At 53.9% G+C, this 25946-nt stretch overlaps 1 protein-coding gene across 2 annotated transcripts in view; it reads right to left on the bottom strand.

Moving 5' to 3' along the window:
- Positions 1–4947: 4947 nt before the first annotated feature.
- Positions 4948–25946, bottom strand: part of TTC12 (tetratricopeptide repeat domain 12) — a 49694-nt gene continuing 28695 nt past the window's right edge. For both annotated transcript variants that reach the window (XM_062197028.1, XM_062197029.1), the window contains exons 9-22: positions 23250–23310; positions 22674–22862; positions 21579–21648; positions 20798–20886; positions 18485–18653; positions 13954–14046; positions 12923–12983; positions 12088–12225; positions 11565–11663; positions 11099–11167; positions 8320–8421; positions 7174–7273; positions 6114–6339; positions 4948–5119 (exon numbers count right to left, since the gene is read on the bottom strand). In XM_062197028.1, coding sequence (XP_062053012.1) covers positions 5044–5119; positions 6114–6339; positions 7174–7273; positions 8320–8421; positions 11099–11167; positions 11565–11663; positions 12088–12225; positions 12923–12983; positions 13954–14046; positions 18485–18653; positions 20798–20886; positions 21579–21648; positions 22674–22862; positions 23250–23310 — 1542 coding nt within the window. In that variant the 3' untranslated portion in view covers positions 4948–5043. The remainder of the gene's footprint in view (positions 5120–6113; positions 6340–7173; positions 7274–8319; positions 8422–11098; positions 11168–11564; positions 11664–12087; positions 12226–12922; positions 12984–13953; positions 14047–18484; positions 18654–20797; positions 20887–21578; positions 21649–22673; positions 22863–23249; positions 23311–25946) is intronic.

Raw genomic sequence — 25946 nt, 5'->3', positions numbered from 1 at the left:
TTTAAAGCAGGGTGAGGGACAGGTGTTTGGTGTGGTGGTAAAGACGCTTGCATTCTAGAGCGGAGCGCCTGGGATAGAGTCTCAGCTCCACTCCGGCTTCCAGCTTCCTGCTAATGGGCACCGTGGGAGGCAGCAGACAACAGCTTTGGTACTTGGCTCCCTGCCACCCACATGGAGACAAGGACTGGGCTCTCAGCTCCTGGACACTGTGAGTGTTCGGGAAGCGAACATGAACTAGTGGGTGGAAGCTTCCTCTCTCAAATACTAATTTTTCTTTTTAAAAAACCTCAGTGAAGTTACATTGAATGGGGTTATGTGCAAAGGCCATGCAGACTTCTATCCCTAGCATTTATAACCGGAGGGGTAATGATGAATATGCTTATTTTAAATTATATCTAAGTCTTACAAATGTAGCTCTTATTCTGTGCTGTGAAGGAACGCCTATACATCCTACAGCAGTGTAGGCAAAAGTAATGTGAAAGCTTCATCAGTAAAACCTAGAAAACATAAAAAGCTCTCTGGTCTCACTCCACCTCCACACACGTAGGCACACACCCCACCCCCCCACACGCATGCATGCCAAGCAAAGCAGTTTGCCCTTTATCCTGTAGCCAGTGGGGAGCGTGGCCCGAGAAGGGGCTTGACATGATGAAAGTGGTGTTTAAGAGGATTATCCTGGCTGCAGCGTGCAGGGTCGCTCAGAGGCTAAGAGGGAGCTGGGGAGATCAGCATGGAGATGGTACAATTATTCATGTAAACTAAATCCAGGAGCCGCCTCCTCCTTCCGTTCTCCTGCTGTGGTTAACGCAGTGCAGAGTTCAGCAACATGCACGTTCCCTGGACCCTCCCCTGCCCCACCTGGGTCCCCACCAGTCCGTCCCAGCCCACTCCTCCACTTCTGCAGGCCCGTGTACAGCTGGATAACCTGGACCCTGGACGCCTAGTTCACTGTCCCCTGCCTTGGGGTAGGCTCATGCAGGACCCCTTCCAATCATAATTTAAAATCTTTGCGTTTAAGAACTTCGTGAAGAAGTACACGGTGGAAGACCGGGCAGGGGGCATCTCTGGAACCTCCCATTCTCCCGGGGTTCACTGCGTGCCGAGCTCCATGCTGAGAGCTTTACAGCAACCATCTCATTTAATCCTCACAACAAACCCCAGGCAGGTGTCCAATGTCCTCCCAGCCCCACCTTTTATAGACAAGGCAACCGAAGGGCAAAACAGCTGACGGGGGTTAGGAGGTATGAGGTGGAGCTGGGTTTGAGCCTGCACCTTAACAGCCCAGCGTCCTGCCTCCTGGGCTGTGGAGTTCCTGCCCTTCTCTGGGTCCGGAGGATCCTGGAGCAGGGAGGAAGACGAAGATCATTCACCTGGCTTTTCTGAGTCTCAGCTTCCTTATACATAAAGCGAAGAGGCCTGGGGTAGACATCAGGGGGGAGGGGGGGAGTGAATTGCACTGGGCAAATGAAATCAGATGAATTTCAATAAAGTAGATACTGAATTACATGATCCCTAAGTAATTGTCAGCTTGAACTTTCTAGGAGCCCTTTGTTCTCCCCGATTGTTCCAATAAGGTTCCCTTTCCTGCTGGGCCTTTGATCTAACCTGAATTTTGATTGCATGTTAACTCACCATTTTTGCGTGAAAATTCATGCAAAAGGATGAACTCTGCATGGGCATGCGTGTGTATGGGTGTGCTTGCGGCCCAAGGGGGAAGGGGTGAGGGAGCTGAATGAGCCGGGAGAGCTGCCAAAGATGCAAAGCACAGAAGTGAAGGTGGAGACATCTGTGCCAACAGAGTGGGGGGCAGGCTGAGCTGAACCTGCACAGCTGGAAGGCAGCCCCAGTTGCACGGAGCAGCTCCTGGGCTCCTGCCAGGGACAGGAGCCCGGCCCCAGCACTGGGAACTCCTGGGCCAGGGGTAGCTGGCAGGAAAGCTCCCTCCAATGCAGCCCTGCCCACGCTGAGTCCTCCAGGGAGAACTCACTCATTTCACCTTTTTGAAACGGAGGTCGAATTAGAGATCTTGTTAGCCAGACATAAATCACCCAGCCAGCTGCAGATCATAGAAGCCCTGCGCTTGGCTGGCAGGCAGCCACAGTCAGGCCGGGAGCTGTGGAGCCCTGTTGGGCTCAGCCACCCTCTTTCCTGGGCATTAGGGAGGGAGGGTCCTGCAGCGCTGGGGCCTGCAGAATGTGCAGTTGGAGCAATGGTCATTGGGATCAACAGGTTTTCCTGATTCTCAACTGAAGACAAAGAGCAAGTAACAGCAGAGCACACGTGTTTCAGGAGGGGATTTGGGGCACTGATTCTAGCACCTTCTGCCGTACAGTAGGTCCTGTTGATGGAAATGCAGCCCAGCCTCAGGCTCTGGCAGACCCCAACACTTGGCTCCTGACAAGGAACACTCTCACCGCACCCCTGAGCCCTGAGTGTGCTCAGGACTCCATCTCAGCTAGGACTGGTGCTCTCAGACCTCGTTCCCTCAGAGCTAACATGGCAAGGTGGGATGCTGGCCACTAGCTGGGTCTTGGGGGAGCCTCAGGTTGGCCCCAGGCACAAGAGAGGGGAAAGGCAAACACAGCCCAAATGCATGCTGCCTTCAGGGAGCCATCCGAGAAGTGGGAGGGCAGACAATGAGTTCATGATCATTGCTGGTTTGAGCAAATAAATGCTTGGGTTTTCTGGTCTCTGCTCGACATTCGTGTCTGTAGCATCCAAACCACAGAATGCAAGGGGACAGCTGTTTACGTTACAGCACTTCAGCTGTGGCTTCAAGATGGCCAGTGAGTTCCTTCTGGGCCACATCCTCCCCAGAATGGGCCCTCCTAGCTACTTTGTCCCGCTTTCCCCAGAGAAGCCATGCCCCTGGCACGGGGAGGTGAGGCCCTTCCTCAACACGTCTTTAGTTTGTTTTTTCCCCCACACTGCCTGGAAGCCCTGCATGGCAGTGAATGTTCAAGGTAACAAGAGTGAGGTGTTGGGCACAGTGGTTATGACCCAGGTGGGATGCTGCATCCCCTATCAGAGGGCCTGGGTGCCATACCCAACCCCTGCTCCTGACCCCCCTCCCCGCCCCCAGCCTCCTGCTAATGCCAACCCAGGTGCGAGGAAGATGGGTGGAATTCCAGCACCAGTCCTGACCATTGCAGGCTTTTGGGAAATGAGCCAGTGGGTTGGATCTCTCTTTTCTCTGTGTATGTGCTCTCAGATAATAAAAGAAAAAGGCTGGAGCGGGGAAGGGCCAGCTGGTGCTGGAGATGTGGAGATGGAGAACAGAAACTAGGATGTCAGCCACCTTTCTCACCTGTGCAGCGGCGCACCTCAGGTGCAGCGGATCCTCCTCCAAAGCGGAGGTGACCGCTCCAGAGACGATCTTAAAGGAACGTGACATTGCCCACTCTTTAGGGAAGGGCTTGCACCTTTAAAAGGCACTTTTAAGAGCCAGGAAGGAGGGGTGTAGTGTAGAGAAAGTGAAGGAGGAGCCTGGGCTCCAACACTTTCCCCTTTGGAAAGTCCCACTGAATTCCCTGAAAACAGCAGGGGGGTTTGTAGCCTCTAATTTTCTTTTCTGTGCTGTTCAGCATCAAGCCATTCTCCCTTTGCAAGTCAGTAGCCTCTTACAGGGTGTTCGCTTGCAGGGTAGGAGTGGGCAGCTCAGGCCCTCATTTGCATGCCTTCCAGGGCAGTGTTGCAGAGCAGTCACAAGGCTCACCCTGGCCCCAGGAGCCCCACATGCTACCCGGATCAAGAATGAGGGGGCTCGGGCTACGGATTTTTTCCAGTCCCCCAAAGTGCCAATTATTCATCTTGGTTTTATGAACAAAGCTTGTACTGAAACCAGTGGCGACCTCCCTTGTGAGGGCCGTTTCTTTGGAGGTGCTGAATAGAGTCTCCCTGGGGAGGCGGATGTCCTCTCCCACACACTCCAGACGTCCAGCCTCGATTCTCGTTCCCGGACCCCTCAAACCCAGCCCAACTGACATCCTGGGCAAGCCCTCCATCTCAAGCTGTAGCCTGCGCATCTCTCATATTTGTGTAGCTTTGTGGGTAATTCCCAGAGTGCCTGCCCCTCCAAATCCTCATTTAACCTTCACAGCGTTGGACAGGCATGGTTCTAGTTTCTCCAGACGTGGCGGCTGAAACGCAGAGAGCTTAAGTGACTTGAGCAAGTCACATAGATGGCAGGTAACTGGGGAGGACTAAAGGTCTTTGGAACTTTGATCTGGAACTTTTGATGTTCACTGTCCCACAGTTTTCGTACCCTAAAGCCATCTGAGGAAGTCCAGAGCGGTGTCACTCAGAGGCCACCTTCGTTTAGGGTGGCCTTGGGGCATGGAAGGGAGTGCAAGGAGGGTCAGGGAGATTAACACGGGAGTAGGAGCTCAGGTTCAGTAGGGGAACAGAAGTCCCTGCTCTGGCATCTGACGCAGAGAGCAATGTGGCGCTGATCGGGGCACTTACAGCACCCTTCCAGGGGCTGGAGGTGGGTGCCGGGGAAGACCTCCACAAGAGCTTCCAGGACTAAAGAGTTCCCCCAACAGCAGAGTCACCGACCACTCAACGCACTGAATCCAAGAGCGTGCGTCCCTGCTGGGGCCAGGCCTCAGGCTGCTGCCACGACTCACGCTGCTGCAACTACCACTAGGTACCCCCGTGCTGCTGTGCCACTCCTAGGGAATCCACTGCTTCCAGCACGCTGCCCGCAGAGGAAAGCAGTTAGGGCAGGGAGTGGCGCTGGGTTGGCAGAAGCAAGTCCCCCTCTAGAATGGTGCTGCAAGGGAGTCTGGGAAGCATGGTGTCTCCTTGGCTGAGGAAGAGCCCTGGGAGGCAGGCGCAATGGATGCTGCACAGGGTCCACCCCAGTGGCCACCCTGATGCCCGTCCTCCTATGCCCAATGAAAACCAAACAGGCAAATACACAGAAAATAAGTATTTGATTCTGGAGTAGTCTTTGTTATAAGCAAAGGAACAAACCCTAGCATACAACCAGTATCTGCATATAATTGAGAATTCACAAAAACGCACACAGATGCATGTCTCTCAAGAATCAGTGATGTACTTCATCGTGGAGCTGAGAATTTCTATGCCGTGCAGCTCTCTGAGTTGAGTGGCAAACCTGTCGTAATCAGAATACAAGGTCCATGGCATCAACGCCATGTTTCAGAGCCAGCCCCTCTGGGAACAGAGGCTGGCAAGGTCAGCCCCACCACTCTGGGTAGAAATGGGCAGTAGCTGTGGCAACCCAGAAGCCCCAAAGATCAAAGGGGGGGGGGCTCCCGAAACCCAAAAAACTCTCCTCTCACTGCAGGGGGCAGGTGTGACAAGCTGATCAGATGGGACCCTGCCCCTGGGAGCTCCCCAGCAGGTGCCACTTGGAGCTCATCCTGACTAGTGGGCCTTGCTTTCCCTGTAGCAAAAATTTTATCTATTCCCTCCATTTGAACAATCAGACAGAATTTGCCATCCAGGCCACGGCCCTCTTCCTGTGGAGGAGGAGCCAGCAGGGCCACTGTTAAGGGAATGGCCCAGTCCCACTCCATCCCTAACGACGCCCCCCCACCCCCTTTCTGGGCCACGCTCAGCCACAGGGTGCAGCCCCGAGGAAGTGTTTAAGCACACTGAGCAGAGCATGGTCTGCGCTCAAGGGGAAACAACCCAGGTGGTAAAGCCAGGCTCTCCTGCCCTGGTCGCCGCGTGGTGTGGTGCACGCAGCTCTGCACCTCCGTGTCTCCTGCAGGATGCTGGACCCCCACAAGGTCCTCCACTAGCTTGGGCCTGGACAGAAAAGTGAAATTAGGAACCCCACTGTGTCTGAAAAAGCAGAGAAGTGAGAATGGACGGAGAGACAAGGGGAGAGGGCGTGCCAGGGAGAGGAGGCTGGGTGGGAAAAGCAAGGGCAGTTGGTGCATGGAGCGGAGCACAGCCCTGGGGTCTGAGTGCTCCCTGGGAGGGCTACAGGGCCCCCACGTGAGCCTTTGCAGAAGACCACGGGCTTGCCAGCAAGCTGTGTGTCACACGGTTGCCTCTGAGGCACAGCACTTTGGCCTGGCCTGCTTGCCCTAAGACGTGACGGACACTCGGCCCGCCGGCTCTGAGGTGGCCTGGTGTACCTAGGCTCGGCGGTGCACAGCTTCCCCAGCGCGATGCCCGCGTTGAGCTGCACGGCCGTCTTCTGCGCGTCGCCGCCGGCCAGCTTTAGTAGGACCTGCACGAGGTCAGTCCTCAGCAGGGAGGCTGCAACGTGCGGCACCTCCATGCAGTTGCCGAGGCACAGGGCAGCGTTCCCCACCAGGACCTCATCCTCAGAGTCGAGCAGCTGCAGCAACACGCCAAACTCTACATGGATGCAAGAGAACATGGGTCAGGGTTCCTCCAGCCCACCACGGGAGGGGCCAGGAGCTGTCAGTGGACGCCTGCTTCCCAGGAACTCCTAGGACGTGCTCACTCAGCCACCGTGCACTTAAGAATTTCTGTCAGAGCCGCCTCACTCAGGCGCCCAGCACGGTGCCCAGGCACCAGCTGCAGCGTGAAGAAACAGCAGGTGTCAGACAGGTGTCTTCTCCCAAGTCCACATTCCTAACCCTCTATACGTTCCACCTCGGGGTAAAGGGGCCCTCCTGACAACCCTACAGCGGGACAGCGTGCCCACTGGGAGCCTGCAGGGCAAGAGACGGGACCAGCAGGAAGGGTCCTGCTGCCACGTTGGGGCGGCCCTCAGGTCCCATCTGCACACGCCAGGGAGGTGGTGAGGAGACCTGAGAAGGTGCCTCCCGGGAGGGGCCGAGCCGACTCCCTCCACTGGACTAAAGCTTGGCTCAGGCTCTGACACCTGCCCCCGCCACTAAAGGCTCGAGGTGGCTTGTCTTCCCCCTCCGTGAAGGAAGAGAAGCCGGCGGGCTCCGTTTCAGTGGCTGCTCCAGAAACAATTTTTGTTTAACCTGGGAGAGGAGAGCTTCCCGGCTTGGATCGCCTCCATCAGCCAGGTCTCCGGCAGGGGCATTCCACCCATGTGCAGCCAGAAGGTGGATGAACCGCTCCCAGCTGCGGGGGTGGCCTGACCTGCCTCTCCATGAACACCACACAGGTCTGGGGACTGGGTGACGGCCTTCACAGCTCCGGGGCTGGACCGACCCGCGGGATGCAGGCATCCGCGGCAGAACTGTCACTTACGTTTATCCAGCCTCACTACTTCCTCCCGAGCGCCGTGGCAACTATTGGTGCAGGCAGCTAGGATCTTTATGGCGTAACGTGATGCCGTCTGGCCTCCAGTCTGGGAATGAAAGCAGGGACGATTGGTGTGATGATGGTTCTTGGCCAGACACCACCTAACTGGTAGAAGAGAACTGCCACACCGTCTCTACCCCTGCCCATGCCCCATGGTGTACACGGGTAGGAGCCTTGGGAGACGGTGGCTGAGAAGATGATGCCGACAATTGCAGAGCTACCAAAGAATGGAGGAAGGGAGGGGAGGGCCCTCCTACGTCATCGAGGACACAGGCTCCCCTGCTAAGGCTGCCAGGCTGGATACCAGGAGACGTCACAACTGGCAAATCACAACCCTTATAGCCCCGGAGTCCACTTAACTGCTGTGTGGCCTCACTTGGAAAATCCCAGCATCCCTTGGTCACGTGGTAACTCTGCAGCCTGCACACCTCCTGGTAAAGCATCACCAGTTGCAAGAGTGGGCCTGAGAAACCTGGCACAAAGCTGCGTGGACGTCTCGTTCAAGGACGGAGGGCACACGTTTTAAAGTGAGGCTTGAGGGGTAAGCAGTTTTCCTGGGTGCGTCTAATGAGAGCCTTCCTGTTTTATTCAACAGTCTTTTGTTGGGGTTCAGAGCAACGTCTGGGGGAACAGGCAGCAGACAATCCCCCATGCCACGCATTTACAATTGAGCAGGTGTGAGGGCCACCCTTGTGGCACAGTAGCTTCAGCTGCCACCTCCGTGATTCTAGCATCCCATACCGGATTGCTGGTTCGAGTCCCTGCTGTTCTTCTCCTTCAGCTCCCTGCTAATGAGCCTGGGAAAGCAGCAGAGGATGGCCCAGGTGCTTGGGCCCCTGCACCTATGTGGGAGACTCGGATAGAGGCCCAACCTTTGCAACCATCTGGGGAGTGAACCAGCAGATGGAAGATCTCTGTCTCTCCTTCCCTCTCTCTGTCACTCTGCCTTTCGAACAAAATAAAAGATAACTTTTCCAAAAGCAGTCAGGCAGGGGGAAGTAGCAGCACGCTGGCCGTCCAGAGGCCATCTCGATTCTGTTCCTCCCATAAGCGAGGAACTCCTGGGACCTGGAACTGGTGACGTCACTCTACCTTCAGGAATTTCATCATTTTCTTCACCACTCCGGCTCTCAGGGCCTCCTGGGTGACTCTCAGAGAGGACGGGAGGGTGCGGCTGAGGACGCCAGCGGCTCTCTGGGAGACACAGAAGGAGATGGGTCATTCAAGGTCCTTTTCAGAAACACACAAGGCCTTTCACAGTTAACGAGGAGCTTGGTGAGGCCAAAGCAACTGCTAGGATGCAAGCGAAGGGTGCACCTTGGTTTTTAAACCACGCGGTGGCCACGTAATAAACAGTGGGCTCTGTTGTCTTTAAAGAGGCTGCTGGGCAGGCAACCCCAAGGGCTGGGGTCCCTGCCCCTCAGCACCCAGAGGCCCGGCTTATTACACTGAGCAACCGGCACAAGGCCGAGAGGGGACGTTCGCCTCTGGGTCCTGGGGCCCTGGCCCCAGCCGGGCTCTTACTAGGAGATGTCACTTCCCGGATTGATCCTCTGCACCTCTCACTTTCCCTTATCGTCATCTTTCTGAACCTTTGCTTTCTCCTTCTCCTGTCTGGGAGATTTCACTTCCTAAACAGCGAGCTGTTACTGCTGCACGCCTATCCGTACCCGGCCTCTTTCTCAGGATACAAATGAGAGCTACTGTTTGCTTCTCCTGTTTTCCTTTTTTTATCGTCTTTCTTTTGGGTCAATTTTTTTTCTGTTTACCTTGGTTTTCCTTTTTGTGTGTGTGCTGCCCAATCACAATAAAGAAAAAGCAAACCGGTGTTTATGGGGAGTCTTGGCTCACGGGTGGAAAAGCAGTTTTGCTAAAGGACAGAAGGCAAAGATCTCTGCTCTGGCCTTTCAACTCCATTCCAGGGGAAAATGCTGGGATTCCATGCCTGGAGGGGGCGGGGGAGGGCAGAGCTTGCCCGCCCACCATGGTTCCCCTGCCTCGCACTGCTGCCCTCTGCTGACCCTGGTATTTTGAAACCCCTGTCCTCTCCTGGGTCCTGCATGGCAGATCTGCTGCCTCCCGGCTGTGTCCCATCTTTCCATGAAACTGTCTTCTGCCCCGCCTCACTTAGTACCACTCATGGGGCTGTTCTCCACCTTCCTGAAATTGTTAGAAAGTTATGTACTCGCCAGTAACCTCTTGTCTATTCTCTTTGTCAACTTGGGTTTCTACATTTTGCCCATCTCCGTATCTCTTTACTATCATTTCATTTAGGTTTGGGGGTGGGGGTCTGAGGGAGAAGGGATACACTTGTGTATTATCATACAATCAACCTTGTTTCCCTAGTCTGTTTCCTGTTGGCCCAAGGACTTCCCCATGGCTGTCACTCAGAGCCCTTTGCAGGTCTGAGACAGTAGACAGCGTGCCTGACCCTGGGACCGGGGTGCCCTGACAAAGCTCAGCCCCACTCTGCAGGCTAGGGGGTCACCCAACTGAATCCCCCACCAAATCCTGGGCAAATCTGGCTAAGCAGCTTCCCTGAAGGAAGAGCCAGGGTCTAGTCCAGGTCCAGCCCTAGATGTGGACCGCCCAGAAAATCCACAAGTGCCCGACAACAGTGGTGCTTACTACTTTGGGGGTCATGGGCCTCTTCCAAGGATCTAATCAAAGCTAGGATAACCCCTCCCAAGAAAATTCATTTCACTTGGGATCTTCCCCACTTCGGGTGCCCTGGAGACCCACTACGCATGCATGGAACCCAGCTTACAAACCTCTGTCTTGGCATGTCTGAATTTAAGGAGATTGGGAGGGAATAGCCCCTAACAGGGGGTATTGGATCTACCCAGAGCCTTTTGGGAACCCTGCAGCCAGTCCTCTGTCTTTGATCCTTGAAGGGCTGCCCTGGCTGTGACCCTGACCATTTTCCTAGGCTTCAGGGCCCTGCCCTAATGAGGAGAGAACCAGGGGTGGTTCCTGAGGCGAGTGAGGGACCTGTGCCAGGATGACGGCTGATGGCCCCGCAATCATGTTCCTCTCCTGATGCCACGTGCAAAGCACAGGTCTCTCTCAGGCCCCTTATCCAAACGTCAGGCAGAATTAAGAAACCCATTCTGCCACGTATCTCCAAAGGGGCTGAAACCATCACACACAAACAACCCCGGGGGCCCCGGGCCCCGGCTTCAAAACACGGGCCTGGCTTTTTTGACTACAGAAAAAACATGGGGCGGGGTGGAGGGGCAGATTCTAAATACAAAATCCCCTGGCCTGTCCAACCTGCACAGGGTACCTTTTAAAAAATGCTTATTTAATTGAAATGGAGGGCGGGGGATGGGAGCCAGAGAGTGCTTTCCCCATCTGAGAGCTCACTCCCCACGTGCCTGCAACAGCCGGGGCTGGGCCAGGCTGACGTCGGGAGCCAGGAGCTCACTCCTGGCAGGGACCCAACTCCGCAGGGCATCAGCTGTTGCCTCCCAGGCTCTGCATTAGCAGGAAGCTGGAGCCAGGACTCTAACCCAGGCCCTGAGTGGGAGATGTGGGCGCCCTACGTGGCATCTCAACTGTGTGCCGAACGCCTGCCCCTGCACAGGGTGTCCTGAAACGGGACAGGCCAGATGGATTCTGCTATGGAAGCAGTTGAGATTCAGGTTCAGGATCCTGGACCCCAGGGGCTCCACAGAGGGGCACTGGGAGGAGGTGGCCAAGTCTGAAACTGTAGGCAAGATGAGAGCATTCATCCCAGGAGGATGTCCACACCATGCCTTGGAGTCAGCAGATTCTCCAAGGGGGCGCTTCAGACAGGCTAGGACCCACTGAAGGTAGAACCAGAACAGGAGTACGCGAAGAGCTCTGGGACTGCCCTGCGGGAACTTACCGTCAGAATGCCTCCGTCCTGGCTGTTCAGGAGAGACAGGCACTGAGCGCTCACCTCCGCAGCCCACACCTGCACCCGCAGGAGAGGGGAGAAGGGCGGTTAGCTTCCTGCCAGCTCAGCCCTCCATGGCGCACTCCCTCCACGTTGCCGCCATCACCTGTCCCGACTGTCCTCACAGCACCTTCTTTATGGCTCCTGCGCCTCCCCATGGCTGTCCCCACCAACTGCAGGGCACCTGGACAACAGTGGGGCCCCACTGTTCCCGGCTTTATGAAAGTACCCTCTGGGATGTCACCCTCAGCGGAGCACAGCGGCAGGGCATCCCTCCCGCCTTTCCCCCCCACCTCCACTGATGGTGTCTGAGTTCACAGGATGAACCCGGATGTCACGTGGCAGGTAACAGTGGGCTCCATGGGACAGGTGTGCGGTGTGTCGTGTCCCAGGGAAGGAGACGAGGATGCTGTACCTCTGAGACAAACGGGGTCTGAAGACACAAGTTCATCAGGAGTCCCAGGAGCGTGTATGTGACTTCTCGGAACCCAGCCGCATCCTCCTCACACCTGGCCTTTGGAAACGAAGCGAGGTGATCGAGGACCTGCCTGCCTTGCGGCCGTGACCTTCCACGGCCAACTCTCCCCTTAAGCAAAGGTCTGGGAGACATGTACACTCCCTGAATTGTCAATGCTGCCCACTTAAGTGATGCTGGGAGACCAGGAGCTAGTGTTGACCTAGGGGAGCTGGCAGGGGCCTCTGGTGGCCCTGCCAGGGACCTGAGCCCCGTCTAGTCAAATTGAAGGTGAGTCTCTGAGATGGGTGATGGGCCTTCAAATCGCCCTGGGGCAGGTGAAACTCCACCTGCAGGGCTCTTTCAGGAAAAGCCACTAAGGCCAGCACCCTCAGAACAGCAATTTTGGGAAAGCCAGAACGTCAGGAGACCAATGCCCCAAAGAGGCTAAGAGACCAACTCTGGGTAGAATAAGCTGGAATACCAGGAGGCCTAAGCAGGCATCCCCAAATTCTTCGCAGGCTGCCATGTGTCTCCGGGTGGCGGGCTCGGCGCTGAGGTTTCCCAGGATGGCGAGACACTGGCAGAACGCTGCGTAGTTGGTTGTCCTGGGATCGTGCTTCTACAGTCAATCAAGAGACAGCGAGGCTGTGAGAGCAAGCCAATGTATTGCAGCAACGTCACTCACCGCCCCAGCCTGGGAGCAGAGCCGCCTGGTGTCACATGGGGGTGTCACTGGAGTCACACTCACAACAGATAGGGGCACAGAGAGGGGTGCCTCAGCCCAGGGCTCGGTCCCAGTGCCTCCAGTACCCCGCCGGGAGGACCTGGGCAAGTCCTTCTCCTCTCAGAGCCTCCGTTCGGCCCCAGGAGATACCAGGGTGTGGTAATGCCCTCTGGGGCCACTGGCACTTCTGTGGCTCACCAGGGACAGCACGCTCACCAAGGAGTAGCCCCTCTGACAGTCCTCTGCCTCATCTGCTCGAAGTGCTGTACCTGTCCTGCCCGGGATGACCTCCACTCGGGACAGGGTCACGTGTGGGACTGATAACAAGGCTCAGAGTCAGCAGGGGACTGATGGAGTCAGACAGCCTCCCCCTGCCTTTAACAAAGATGCTGTCCACACCCACCTTTCTCTCCCTGGCAGCCAGCCCCGGCCAGATGCCACCTCCCCCTGTCCCAACCCCAGCTGTAGACACTGAGAACTGTGTCAGCTCCAGCTGTGAGTGAACGATCAGTCAACCCCAGAGACGGCAAGGCTTCGGAGGTGTGGATGGCGCTGAGACAGCTGTCAGACGACAAACAGAGGCTTTGCTCACCAGGATGCCTGTGAGTGCAGGGAGAACAGCTGGAAGGTTGGCCTGGAACCAGACTTGGAGTCTGTTGAGAAAACATCAGCTAGGATTTACTTCCACAGGGCACACCTGCAGCATGCACGCACTGTCTTGGCTGGGGCACAGTCACAAACTCTACTACAGCGTGCAAGGCTACTTCACTGGGAACCCAAACACACATCGCTGGTGGCAGCGTGGCCTTAATTCTCGTCTGCAGAGCCACTCTCAATGTTACACAGATCTTAGAAGGCAGCTCTCTTAAGCAGAAGTTGCTGGCATCCCTAGGCTTCGGCCACGCCGGCTCCCCACCTCCTCCCTGGCTCTGGGTTTCCACACCAGGCCAAGCCAGTGCCACACACATGGGTGACTCGGGCAGGCTTCATCCTTGCCGCAGACACGCATGGTTCCGCGTGCTGCTGCAGCAATTTCGTAACCTCGGCTCGGGCCAGCGCCCAGCCTGGCCTTCAGCACAGCAGCTTTCTCTCGTGATGTGATCACTTCTAAGCAAGACACTTTTTTTAAAAAAAAAAAGAAAAACTTAAGAGTTATAAAAACTAAGACCTTTACTATTTTCCCCAGCAGCTAAGCAGGAGGTGGGGTGGGGGAGCAAGAAGAACCAAGACAGAAACACACACGAACTCGGACATGACAGGGCAGAGAGAGGCAGTCACTCACAATGCCAGTGGCAACACAAGAGGAGGCTACATTTTGCTATTTGTTCGCAGTGCTCGTTCTCTGGTTCTCTCGTGTTCATTTAACACAAGCTGGCCGTGAGTTACCACGTGCCAGGCCCCGATGAAGTGGGGACACACAGCAGGTGTGCTTGCTGCGAGAGATGCTGGTGACTATGCTACTGTTTCCAAACCCACTGAGGCCCGCGTCACCCTCTGCCTGGAGGACCTGGGGTGGGAGTGGCAGGCCACAGTGCCCAGCAGGAACCTTGTGCCTCATCTCTCCGTTTGCTGCAAGGTTTGCAAGGTGAAAGAAGTAGTCAGCGTCTGGGAAAACAGTGTTACCTTTGCTCGAGGGCCAAGTCTGTAAGCAGTTGCATGGCGTTGGTGGCCTTCTTATCTGAGAAGTCAAGGAATGACACCAGGGCTTCCAACAACCTGCAAAAACCCAGAACCACCTCAGAGGAGCTGCCTCCACCAACAGCGTCCCCAATCACATGGAACACCAGCAAAGGGTCAGCATCCACGGGAGGCAGGCTGGGAGGGAGGCCTAGCCGAGCCCCCCCTGCACACCGGCTCCTTGCTCACCCGAAGCATGGCTCCATCCCTTATTGTGACTGCCCAGGGGGCTGAACGCTCTGAGCCAAAGCTGACTGACTGCCAGACGCCAGCTAGGAAAGAGTACTTGGTGTTCTGCCATGTGACTCTGGCTCAGTCAAGGTCATTTACATAGATGGCTTCTACATGGTGCACTCTGCTGACGACTACAGCAGCAGGGGGGTAGTAGGCTAATAAGATAGGTGATGGGAGAATGATTTAACAAGACTGGGACCGGTGCTGTGGCACCGGTGGGTACAGCAGTCGCCTGCAGTGCCGGCATCCCATATGGGCACCAGTTTGAGATCTGGCTGCTCTACTTCTGATCCAGCTCTCTCTATGGCCTGCAAAAGCAGTGGAAAATGGCCCAAGTTCTTGGGATCCTGCACCCAGGATCCCAGAGACCCAGAAGAAGCTCCTGACTCCTGGCTTAGGATCAGCCCAGATCTGGCCATTGTGGTCATCTGGGGAGTGAACCAGCAGATGGAAGACCTCTCTCTCTCTCTCTGCTTCTGCCTCTCTGTAACTCTGCCTTTCAAATGAATAGATCTTTTTTTTTTTAAAGATTTAACAAGACTTTGACAGGCTGTTCAATGCATCAGATGACACTGAATTGGGTTAAACTCAAAGCCCTCAACTCACAGCTAGAAACTCTGTGTAAATAACAGAATTTGGAGACCTGGTTTAAGATTGGTTCATGGGGCCGGCTCTCTGGCACAACTGGTTAAGCTGCTGCCTGCAGTGCCGGCATCCCACATAGGCACTGGTTTGGAGTCCCAACTGTTCCACCTCCGATCCAGCTCCTTGTTAATATGCCTGGGAAAGCAGCAGAAAGTGGCCCAAGTGCCTGGGTCCCTGCCACCCATGTGAGAAACTGGAAAGAAACTCCTGGCTCTGGCCTGGCCCAGCCCCAGCAGTTGTGGCCATTTGGGGAGTGAACCAGTGGATGGAAGACCTCTCTCTTTGTCTCTCCTTCTATCTCCATAATTCTATCTTTCAGATAAATAAATAAATAAATCTTTTTTTTTTTTTAAACTGGTTCATGAAGATTTTAAGGGTCTTTAGCCAACTGCAAACACAGTCTGAGCAAACAGTGTGGCTACATCCTCTCATTTTTTTTTGGCTGTCCAAAAAACGCTAACGCCACCGTGGGCTATCCTGCTGCGCTTGCAGCACCAGGACAGGGTAGGCAGAGGAATCTCTTCACCCTGCACACACCCTAAGCATCTGCAGCGTGCACAGAGCTGTGCTCAGACCTGAGCTCATCCCCTGCCGTGACACCCCCGGAAGTCAATAAGGATAAACTCCTCAGGGGCTCTGTTAGAAGCGGCCTCCCTGGCAGGTATGGCAGAGAGCAGAGAAGGTGGCATCAACAGCAGGTACAGAGTGCGAGGTGAGCCGCCTGCTCCTTCATTCAGTCAACAACACAGACGCTGACTGTGAACAGGAGGAGGAGGAGGTGCTGGGGCCACAGCAGTGAAACTAGACAAGGTTCTGGCTTCAGGGAGCTTGTAGGCCAGCGTCAGGCACATGGGGGCAGGGGCAGGCATGTGGCACAGAGCACCCAGTGCTCACAGACTGTGAGGTGCACTTGGCCACATCCTCTCGCTAGCTGGGGAAAGACCCCTGGTTTACAGCTCTCTTACTGCCCGCCCCAATCGGAGGAAAACGCTGGGATGGTGCACGGGCTGGGACACGGCCGACAGGGGTGGGGCTGGCCTGGATTGTCTCTGAGGTCCAGGCGGCTCCAAGCCCCTGCAAACCCCTGACATCCTTGGGGCATCCTCCACGTTCCCACTGGTGGAGAGGATTTGTCCTACAATGAGTCCAGATTCCCTCATCACCGATTTCAATCTGTTTGCTTTGTTCTCCAAGATGCAGGCTAATGAACCTGAGTGGCATGGAAGATGAGACAACAGTGCGATGGCGTATTGGCTTTGCCATGGGAGCCAGAAGCCTGAGGCTCCCTTACCGTGTGACTCAGTGCACACTACCACTGAGTTTGTCACTCAGAAGGATAACATGTCCCTTCCCGCTTCTACGGCAGACCACGAGTTGGAGGTCTTGTGCACCCAATGAATGTGTTGCCGCCTCAGTTTAGGGCCTTAAGTCGCACAGCGTACAAAGAGAAAATGACCGTGTCTAGACTGTGTGTCCAGCATGCTATTATTTTGCTTTCCCCTTCTGTGGCCGATGCTGCTCGCAGGCCAGCCCCACTAACATCCCACTCCCTTCTACAGCGCTAGCAAGTTGGTGCCACTTTGTCCTCCAGGCTGGCAGGGGACGCAACTCTGTCCAAGGAGACATAAGCAGCAGTTTTCCTTGACAACAGGGACAGAGGTAGCTGGTGCTAACCCATCTCCCAGGAGGCTGTGAGGCTTGGGGTCGCAACAAGGAGGGAAGGTCAAGAGGACAGACCTGGCCTTGATACCTCTCAGCCACTGCTTCTGTGAGAAAAGCAAGCCAGGCTCTGTCTCGCTCACACTCTTTTGGGCAAGTGGTCTCCACAATGCAACACGCAAGCTTGTAACTGGCATAGGCCGATCACCCCCCACTCACACAGCGAAGTCTGCAGTGCAGTCGGGTCCAGGGGCCCATCCAGGCTGAGCAACTTAGCTGGACCAAGTAAGTAGAAAGAGACACATGGAGAACTTAGGCGCAGGCCTGCTTCCATCTAAAGGCTCAGCACTTTCTACAAAGTGACACTGGCCATGGGCCAGCCCCGTCTGCACACACCCAGCCTCCCACTTTGGGAGGAATGTGACATATGTGCCTCCTTGGGAGACCTGGGACTGTGTGCGGCCCTGTCCGGCCTCAGATCGCTTCATTCATCCCAGAGAATCCATTATGTCGCCTTGTGGCTTAGCTGGAGACAGACATTAGTGAGACAAGTGGGCAAGGAAGCAATAAGCAGAGGTTTCCTTGGCTGTCTAGAGTAGTGGGGTGATCATAAATGCCGTTCTCCAAGACACTGGAAAAATTCAAATTGGAACTCAAGCAATTCAAGGATCGCTTGGGGGAAAAGCTGATGATAACGAAACCTGTATTTACTCAAAGGGACAAAAATCAAATAAAAGAAAACACATGATGAAGGTACTGAGGGAGAGTCATTTCAAATGTGGAATGCACTTTTGGAGACTCTAATCCCACTAAGAACCCATGTGCCGTGTGCACTGCATGGTGGGGCCTTGCCAAGGCCTCTCCTGGGAGCCAGTGGGTGGTGATGTGGAGGGGGCAGAGCCACAGCCAAGGGTTAACAGCCACTCTGTTCCTAGTAGACAAAGGCCCTCCTCACCCAAGGGGCAGGTGCAGGAAGGCTCAGCGCCGCCCAGAGAAGGGCCGATGGGGCTGAATAGTCAGCTCTTCTTGTTGGGAACAGATGGTGGGAGCTGGGTGCCGAGGAACAGGTCCCGGGAGACAGCTGGGGGAGATTTCCTGGGTGGCTGCTGCAGCGGCTCCTGCCCCATCTGCAAAATGGACCAATAATACCGACCTTGCCTACCTCTCAGGATGGGGGGAAACAAAATGAGGTAACAGTGCAGAAAATCAAGCTCTGCTTTTCAATAATGTGTGAAACACTTATAAAACGCCTGGAATGACTGCTACAATTTTTGTTAGGCTGAGCCACGTGAAGTGGCTGACATGCAACCCTTGAGATATGAAGATGGCAGTTTCACCTGCTGAAACTAACAACCTGAAGATTAAACTGAAAAATAAAACAAATGTGTAACTAATAAAGAAAGCTTTAAAAACGCACTGGCAGGCACTGGGCAGGACCACTGGGGTTCGGGTTAATGTTTTAGGGCCTCTACTTAGGAGAGAGCAGCACACTGTTCCTGCAGCCCTCAGCTCTCCACGCCACAGCCCTAGAGATGTTTTGCTCATTTATCCAGGAAGGGTTTAAGGATGTGCAAAGTAAGAACGTATTACCTCAAACTGGAAAGAAAGAAGAAAAGTTATGGCAGGAGCAGGGTGGAGCCAAGACCAAGGCAGAAAGGGAAGCAAGCAAGGGACGCACTTCAAGGCTGGGCGCCCACTCCAGCGTCGCAGTGCGGCCACTGAGCCCTCGTTAGTGCCTGTGTGGTGGAGCTGTCCCTGGTACTGAGTTCAGGCAGCAGCCTGACCCGGAGCTCCTCAGGACGGAGCTCTACCTTCCATGGCTCTCTCTGCTGCTGATCCGTCCTCAGCCCGATGGCGCCCACACATCAGTCGCAGGCCAGTCGGAACTCGACAGGAGCCGACCTGCGATGCTGCAAGGAGCATCACGGTGGAGACTTACCGGGCCAGGTCAAGGTGGGAGACAATCAGGTTCCGTCCATTCTCCATCTGCGCGAGCTGCAGCAGCAGGGCCAGGCTCTGCTGTCGGATGGCCAGCACTCTGGAGGCCAAGAGGGAGGGCAGCAGCGCCGCCCGGTCGGGGTGCGACACGAGCAGACGCTGGTTTTCCTCTGCAAAACACGGGGGCCGTCTGACTTGGGCGCGCCACAGTGGCAGTGGGCCCAGATCCGTCTCCGCCGTCCCAAAGCGAAGCTCCATCTTCCCCATTCTTTCAAGAGGCAGGAAAATGCGTCAGAGCGTGAGGTCTCCAGCCAGGCTGCTGGGTCTGCAACCTCAGCCAGTGATTAGCTCCCGTGCCCTCAGTCTCCTCATCAGTAAAATGGGGATGATGACCCGCCTAAGGGAGTTGTTAGGAGGTTTACGTTATTAGTAGGTACCAGTTAGCTGCGTCATTATCCTTGACAAAAGGCTACGTGGAGTATGGGATCTGGGAATGTGAGCCAAGGGAAAGAAATCAGCTGAACTGTGGGATGTCTCTATATCATCCCTCTTCAGCGAATGGTCCCAGGAACAGCCGAGTTCTGTCTAGGAAACTAAAATGTCACATGAGAACAACTATTCCTTCCTGGGCCATGGATTTTAGCTGCTTCATTTTCTGACCACGCACATGAACGGTTGTGGGCACGGGCTGGAGTACGAGGCTAGCTCTAAACACAGTGGATTTCCTCGTTACCCTGGGGCCTGCCCCCGGGCCGCTGGTCCATTTACACACAAGACACAGTGGTCAAGAACACACACCAGTGTTCTAGCCCTAGAGGAGCCAGGGGAGTGAGATCGGACTTGCAGCCCACATAGGAAACCATGTTTTTACTGTGAACATAGCTCAGGCCTAGAGCTCACCTGTGACTATTCCTGCCCATGTGAAGTAGGATCGACTGATTTCCCGAATGGAGATGTTTTTGTTGGTTTGCCTGAGGAACACATTTTTCTGATACTGGAAAAGTAGCTTATTATAAATAACTCAGAGGACACTGAGGCCAGATCGAGCCGAAAACAGAAGCTCTCTTCTCTAATGCCACCTGCAGACTGGCGCCCATTCCCCAGAGGAGCTGGTGCTCACCCCTCCACGAATCATGCAGACGCCATTACCCATCCCGCCCCAGAACCGGCGTCTCTCCCCGACTCTACAACATCTCCCTGGCAGATTTTCACAGCCTCAGCCTCACCTTCAAGCATTCCCTTGCACTTTTTAAAAACTGCTGTGTATTTATTGAGCCAGGTACCAGGATTTCACTCATCTGAGATACAGCATTTATATCACAGGCTCTGTCCAATGATATTTTTCAGATGTTATATATATATACAGGAACCAAAATAAGTGGGTTGGATTCACCCTGAGTAAGCACACCCCAAGCGCTTCCTTTGTTCCTGAGCCTCCCAAGGTACGACCTGCAAACACCCAGCCCCGAGCTGCACAGGGGTCCTCACCTTGGCGGCACTCCCTTCAGGAAACGGGCACCTGACCGTCTAGCTTCCTAGAGCCTATCTTCTTAAGTTCTTGATTTCTCCGTTCTACTAAACCATGATAAAACACCATGGTGCCTCACACTCAGCATTTTATAGTTTGCAAACTGCACTCCCACGCCCCATCGCTGGCTCCCCTGCAAAATGGAGACCCAGCTGTCAATATCCCCATTTTCAGTGTCTGCATCCAAGGTCAATTCTTTTTTAGAAATGAGGGAAATACTTAGAAGTTTTATTTACATTGAAGTCACAGATGCGAATAAGAAAGATTGCCCAAGGACTTAATGACCAGCACAGGACACTAATGTGAAAGAATGGAAGAGTTACTACGGTAAATATATTCCCTATGGTACTTTACTGTCTCACTATTGGATGCTAATCAGTGTCTGGAAATGCTGGCAGGGAGGATCATAAATCTCATGGTGCCGAAATGGGTTCCGTGGTCAGCAAAAAGAAACAACGTGTTTTGGCAGGCAGGAAGGGCATGAGTCTGCAGAGGGAGGGAGAGGGAGAGGGGAGGAACCACAGTGGCCTTGCCCACCACTCGCGGGGCGGCTCTCCATCACCCTGAGGCTGGGTGGGGGAGCTGGCCATGGGGATGCCGGGGACATCCCTGCAACACAGGCCTGGCTTTCGATCGACATGCTCTTCTAAAGGGAGAGGTGTGTGTGTGGCAGTCTAGACACCAGCTCTCCAGGGCCTGGCCTTCATGGGGGCCGATCAAGCCTGCCTGTGTAGCTCTGCAGTAGCAGCACGTTCTTGGTGACTAACGGTGAGGAGCCAGGCTTACCGTTCCCACTGCACACGGCTTGCCAGAGCTTGAGGACGGACAGGCAGGCTGTCTCTTCAACAGCATCCTTTTCTGCTGTGGAAAAGCACCTGGAATGGCCCAGGCGGGAGTGCTGTGGAGGCTGGAGAACAGCTGGGATCTCCGTTGTTGCACTGCTCCCCTGGACTTGCTCAATTTTGGTTTAAGAACGTGATTTTACAGGGCAGCGCCACAGATCTCCCGGCATCCATGGGCTGCCAATCACTGAACCCAGAGCTCCAGGTCGAGGATGAGGTCAGGGCTGCATGGAGCTGGGCACGGAGCCAGGGGCCGTGGGTGATGGCTGCACTGGGACCAGTGTGCGCTGGCGACGCCTGCTCACAGCAGGATGCTGAGCTTCTGGAATCTTTCCAGAAATATGCAGGAAGAGGGAAACAAATGTAGCCAACCACCTCCTCCCACAGGGGTCTTTCCTCAGGTGATATCATAATAAGGGGTCAGCCAGGGCCCAGCTGATCTCACTCCCTGGTAGATCAGCACATCGCAAAAGAGGAGGCGAACAAACAGCAGCCTTGGGGGGAAACCAGCACAGAGGTCATTTCTCTGACTTGGCAGTGCCCAGAGGGGCCCTGGGAGGTGCTGCGTTCCCTCGCCCGCCGCTAGGTGCGCCCGGAGGCTCCAGGATGTCCCTGTAGGAACCGTGCGCTCCTGGAGGGGCCTCGGCCACTGAGGGAGGGGCGGGGACCACTGGGTTTGCTTTTTGGGCTCTGAGGTCAGGCTGTCTTTGCAAAGGCTCTCCTACCTTCTCAGGACCTCGTTGTCACTGATGATGCTGAACCCATTGTGTGTCCTGAATAAAGTCCGTTCTGTGCCTGAAAGAAACCCACGGAAAGCTACATCAGGCTCCCACAGCCCGGGGGTGGTGAGAAACCCGACATGGAATGCCAAGGTCACCCAAGGAACAGTTTAGCAGGAACAAGCATCTTTATGTGCTGAGACCGTCGCCGGGCGCCCGGTGCTGCCATCAGAGGGGCTGTTTAGAGGCAGGGAGCTGGGCGGGCCCCGGCGTGCAGCAGGCGCACAGCTCATCGCCCCGCAGTCTTCGGAGAGCCCTCAGGAGCTGCTTCACCTCCGGATGCACCGGCACATCGCTCCGCTCTGCTCCTTAAACGTTTATTTCCAAGCTGTTTCCAGGGGAGCCCATCTTCTCCAAAGAGCACTGCAGGTCTATCTGAGCACCCCCTGTGGCATGCTAACGGGGAGTGTGAGGTTCGATCTGTCTGTACAAACGGCATCTGCCAGGGTGACAAAGATCGTTTAAGCCCGGGCCTCCGTGTTTACAAGAACTGCTCGGAGAGAACAGGGTGCACTCATTAGCAGGAGAGAGCTGATGTCTGCTGTGAAACTGTCTGCCCGTCCTAAGGAGCTGTTAAGCCTAACGAGGGTAAACCTTACCACTTCTCTACCGTAGTGGAGAGGAAGGCATCTGGGCACTGGGGATGTTTGGGGTGGGGGTGGGGTAGATGTGGGGCTGTGCAGATCACACGTGATGGGGAGTGTGTAGGATACAAATACTGATAAAGTACTGATGGTGTCAGGGTACGTGTGTGTGTGTTGTGTGCGTGTGTGTTGTGTGCGTGTGTGTTGTGGTGCAGGAAATGCAAGTGTATCTGGGCGAGTGTACACCATGTGTATATGTGTCTTGTGCTGTGCCCTGCGCCGGCGTTGACTGCCTGTGTGGTGAGCAGCTGCACGCTCTGAGAGAGGACTGAGCACGGTGGGCCTGTTTCGTAGGCACCCCTGCTAGCAACTGCATTAGTGGGTTCCTCACCATTATCTGCGGGAGACAGGAGGGAGCGTGCCCTCACACTGACGGCACTCCTGAGACCGCACTTACAATCCTGCATCATTTCCGTCAGGATCTCGATCCCCCCAGCGTAGAACAAAGGCGTGCAGCCGGGCTTGGAAAGGGTCTCCAGGAGGTTCCTGGTTGACACAGCTGTGCTCCTTCCCGAGTCTAGAAGTCCTCGGGCTTCCTGCTCTTGCAGGTCTGCTTTCTCCCGAAGATCTACTTGGTTCAGGTATTCTGGCAAAAGGAAGCAAAAGCCAAACGATGCTCTAACAATCAACACCACCACCCAAGAAGCAACCCTTCTGTCTTTTGAGGATGGAAGGTTGGGCAGCGTGAAGAATTCAGATCATTCTAGAACACGGGACAGGCCACACCCGAGTCTTAAACATCGTGGGGATTCAGGACAGCCTAGAAGGCGCTGCAGTGCACAAAGGTCGCAGGGAAAGGGACTGAGGCCAAGATTTGAGTGGGAGACAGAGGGAAGAAAGGCTGAGCCAGACGGTTAACACCGAGGACCAGGCCGTTACAAAGGCCAAGAGCAGCAGTGCCGGAAGGCATCCTAAGGCGGGAGCCCAAGAGAAGTGAAATTCAACCGTAGGACGGCAGCAGGAATGTTCTCACCTTTCACCTGTGTCTGCAGCTTGGGGTTGATTTCTAAGATCTTCTGGTAACTGTCTCTCGACTACAACAAAAAGGAATGAGACTTGAAGAGCAGTTAGGGGTGACGCTGATTACCAGGAAGACACTGGGCATCGTGGGGTTCGGCTTCTTCGTTAGTTGCTCTCTGCCTCCTCCCGCAGTAGGCCTGGAAACGCGGTGTGCACTTGGCACTTTGTTTAGGCTGCTCTGGTTCTGCAGGGTAGCAGGTATTGTTTCAAAATCTGTTCTTAAAAAGAGTACTGTCAGAGGCAGCCAGTGACAAAAAATACCCAGGCCTAGATTTGTGTGGATCATGTCTGTCTGGGGTGGGAGTGACCTTGAAGTCAATGCAGACCTTAGACAGGATGTCTGCACTGAGAGAGAACAGGAGAGCTGGCAGATGTGCCCCTGGGGAGTTAGGGCATCAACAAAGAGGGACACAGTACCAACAGAGGCCCAGGAATGGGAGAGAGAACACAGAACTGCTGAGTGAAGCATACAGGCTGCAAAGAGAGCTGGCTAGGGGTCAGCCAGAATACCTGGGAGGGAGGGACTCTCCTCTAGGGCACGGTGAGATAGGATAGTTTCTAGAAAAAGAAACATTCTAGTTCATAGGGATTTCTGGGCCAAAGTACTATGGCCCTGGGGACATAACAAATTCTCAGCATGTAATCCAAGCACTCATGCAGAGAAAAAGCTCAGGAAAAAAAATTTAAAAAAAAACCACTTGTGAGACATCTTCAAGGTTCAAGACCCTCCTAGAAAACTAGAACTAAGACATGAACTGAACAAAAAAGACATTAAAACAAAGGACATTTTCACAGGATAGACGCATACATATTAAACAAAGTGAAGAAGCATTGAGATTCTCTTTAGGCCCAGGTCTACCTACCAGCAGTTTCTGTTGGCTTCACTGTCAGTACATATTTGGAATGTCATCACTTCTTAACACCCCATCGTCTTCATGCTGAGCCAAGCCACCACCACCCCAGCTTTGATAATTTACTGCAACAGCCTTCTAACTTGTTCTCTGCTCTTGGTGTGCTAAGATATATCCTCAATGTAGCAAGCAGTCAGAACAATCCTTTAAAACAGAGTCAGATCATGTCTCACAATCCTCTGATGGCTCTCAGATCCCTCAGAATCAAGGCCAAGGTCCTCCCCGAAGCCTGGAGGGCCCTGTGGGATCAGCCTTCCTGCCTCCAGGGCCTCTCTGACCTAGCTCCTATGCTCTCCCCTGCGTCTTCATTCTAGCCATCCCTCTGCCTTGAATGCTCTCCTTTTATAGCCTCATGGGCTGCCTATGTCACTCCCTCCATTCCTGAAGAGAGGCCTTCCCTGATCACCCTACCTAAAACCAATTCCACCTTCACTACTTCTTGACTTTTTTCTTGATAATACTCATTGCAACCTAACATGCCAACACACTACATATCTACTAATCTAGTTCATGTCTCTCAGCTGTCCCCACCCCAGGAATGTGGATTCCATGAACTCAAGGACTTTGTCTTGTTCAGTGCTGCACTGTTACTGTGTGTTGCTGACACACTGAGCACGATATAAAAATCTGCTGAGTGGATTACTCAATCGGATGAATAAAATTCAGTGGAGGGGGAAGATTAAAATGTTCTTTACTCATATTGTTTATTTCACTTGATTACAATAAGTCTGTCTCACCTTTACAATTAATATATAACAATAGCTTTCAAAAGTGCTCAATGTGAGGCAATATCACTTAAAAATATAACAAATAGACATCTCATGTTCATAGATTGGAAGACTTTATAGCGCTCAGATGGCAATGCTATCCAAATTAATCTACAATTTCATGTTGTAACCATCAAAATTCATCTGGCTTTTTTGTAGAAATTGACAAGATGATCCTTAAACTCTGATAGAAATTCAATAGAACCAGAACAGCTCAAACAATCTTGAAAAAGAAGAGGAAAAGAGTTGGAAGAATCACAATTCTAAATTTTAAAACTCACTATAAAACTGCAAAAATCAAGACAGTGTGGTACTGGCACAAGGACAGATATGTACACTAGATAAATAAAGCAAAGTTCAGAAACAAATTCATATATTTATAGTCAACTGATTGACTATAAATTCCTTCAACAGGAAAAAAACAGTCTCTTCAATATATGGTACTGAGACAGCTGGATATCCTCATGAGCATAATAAAATTGGGCCTCTACCTCATATCATACACAAGAATTAACTCCAAGTGGATCCAATATCTAAATGCCAGAGCTAAGCCATAAAACTCTTAAAAGAAAACACAAACATAATTTCATGAGCTTAGACTATCATTTCTTTATTTTTGACAGGCAGAGTTAGACAGTGAGAGAGAGAGAGAGAGAGAGAGAGAAAGGTCTTCCTTCCGTTGGTTCATCCCACAAATGGCTGCTACAGCTGGTGCACTGTGCCAATCCGAAGCCAGGAGCCAGGTGTTTCCCCGGTCTCCCACATGGATGCAGGGTCCAAGGACTTGGGCCATCCTCCACTGCCTTCCTGGGCCACAGCAGAGAGCTGGCCTGGAAGAGGAGCAACCGGGACAGAATCCGGCGCCCTGACTGGGACTAGAACCCAGTGTGCTGGCGCCGCAGGAGGAGGATTAGCCAAGTGAGCCACGGTGCAGGCCAAAACTATTATTGCTTAAATATGACACCAAAAGCA

This window comes from Lepus europaeus, chromosome 7 (genome assembly GCF_033115175.1).
Source record: "Lepus europaeus isolate LE1 chromosome 7, mLepTim1.pri, whole genome shotgun sequence".
Taxonomy (NCBI): domain Eukaryota; kingdom Metazoa; phylum Chordata; class Mammalia; order Lagomorpha; family Leporidae; genus Lepus; species Lepus europaeus.
The sequence above is the reverse complement of the archived record's forward strand: the minus strand, read 5'-3'. Positions and strand labels throughout refer to the sequence as shown.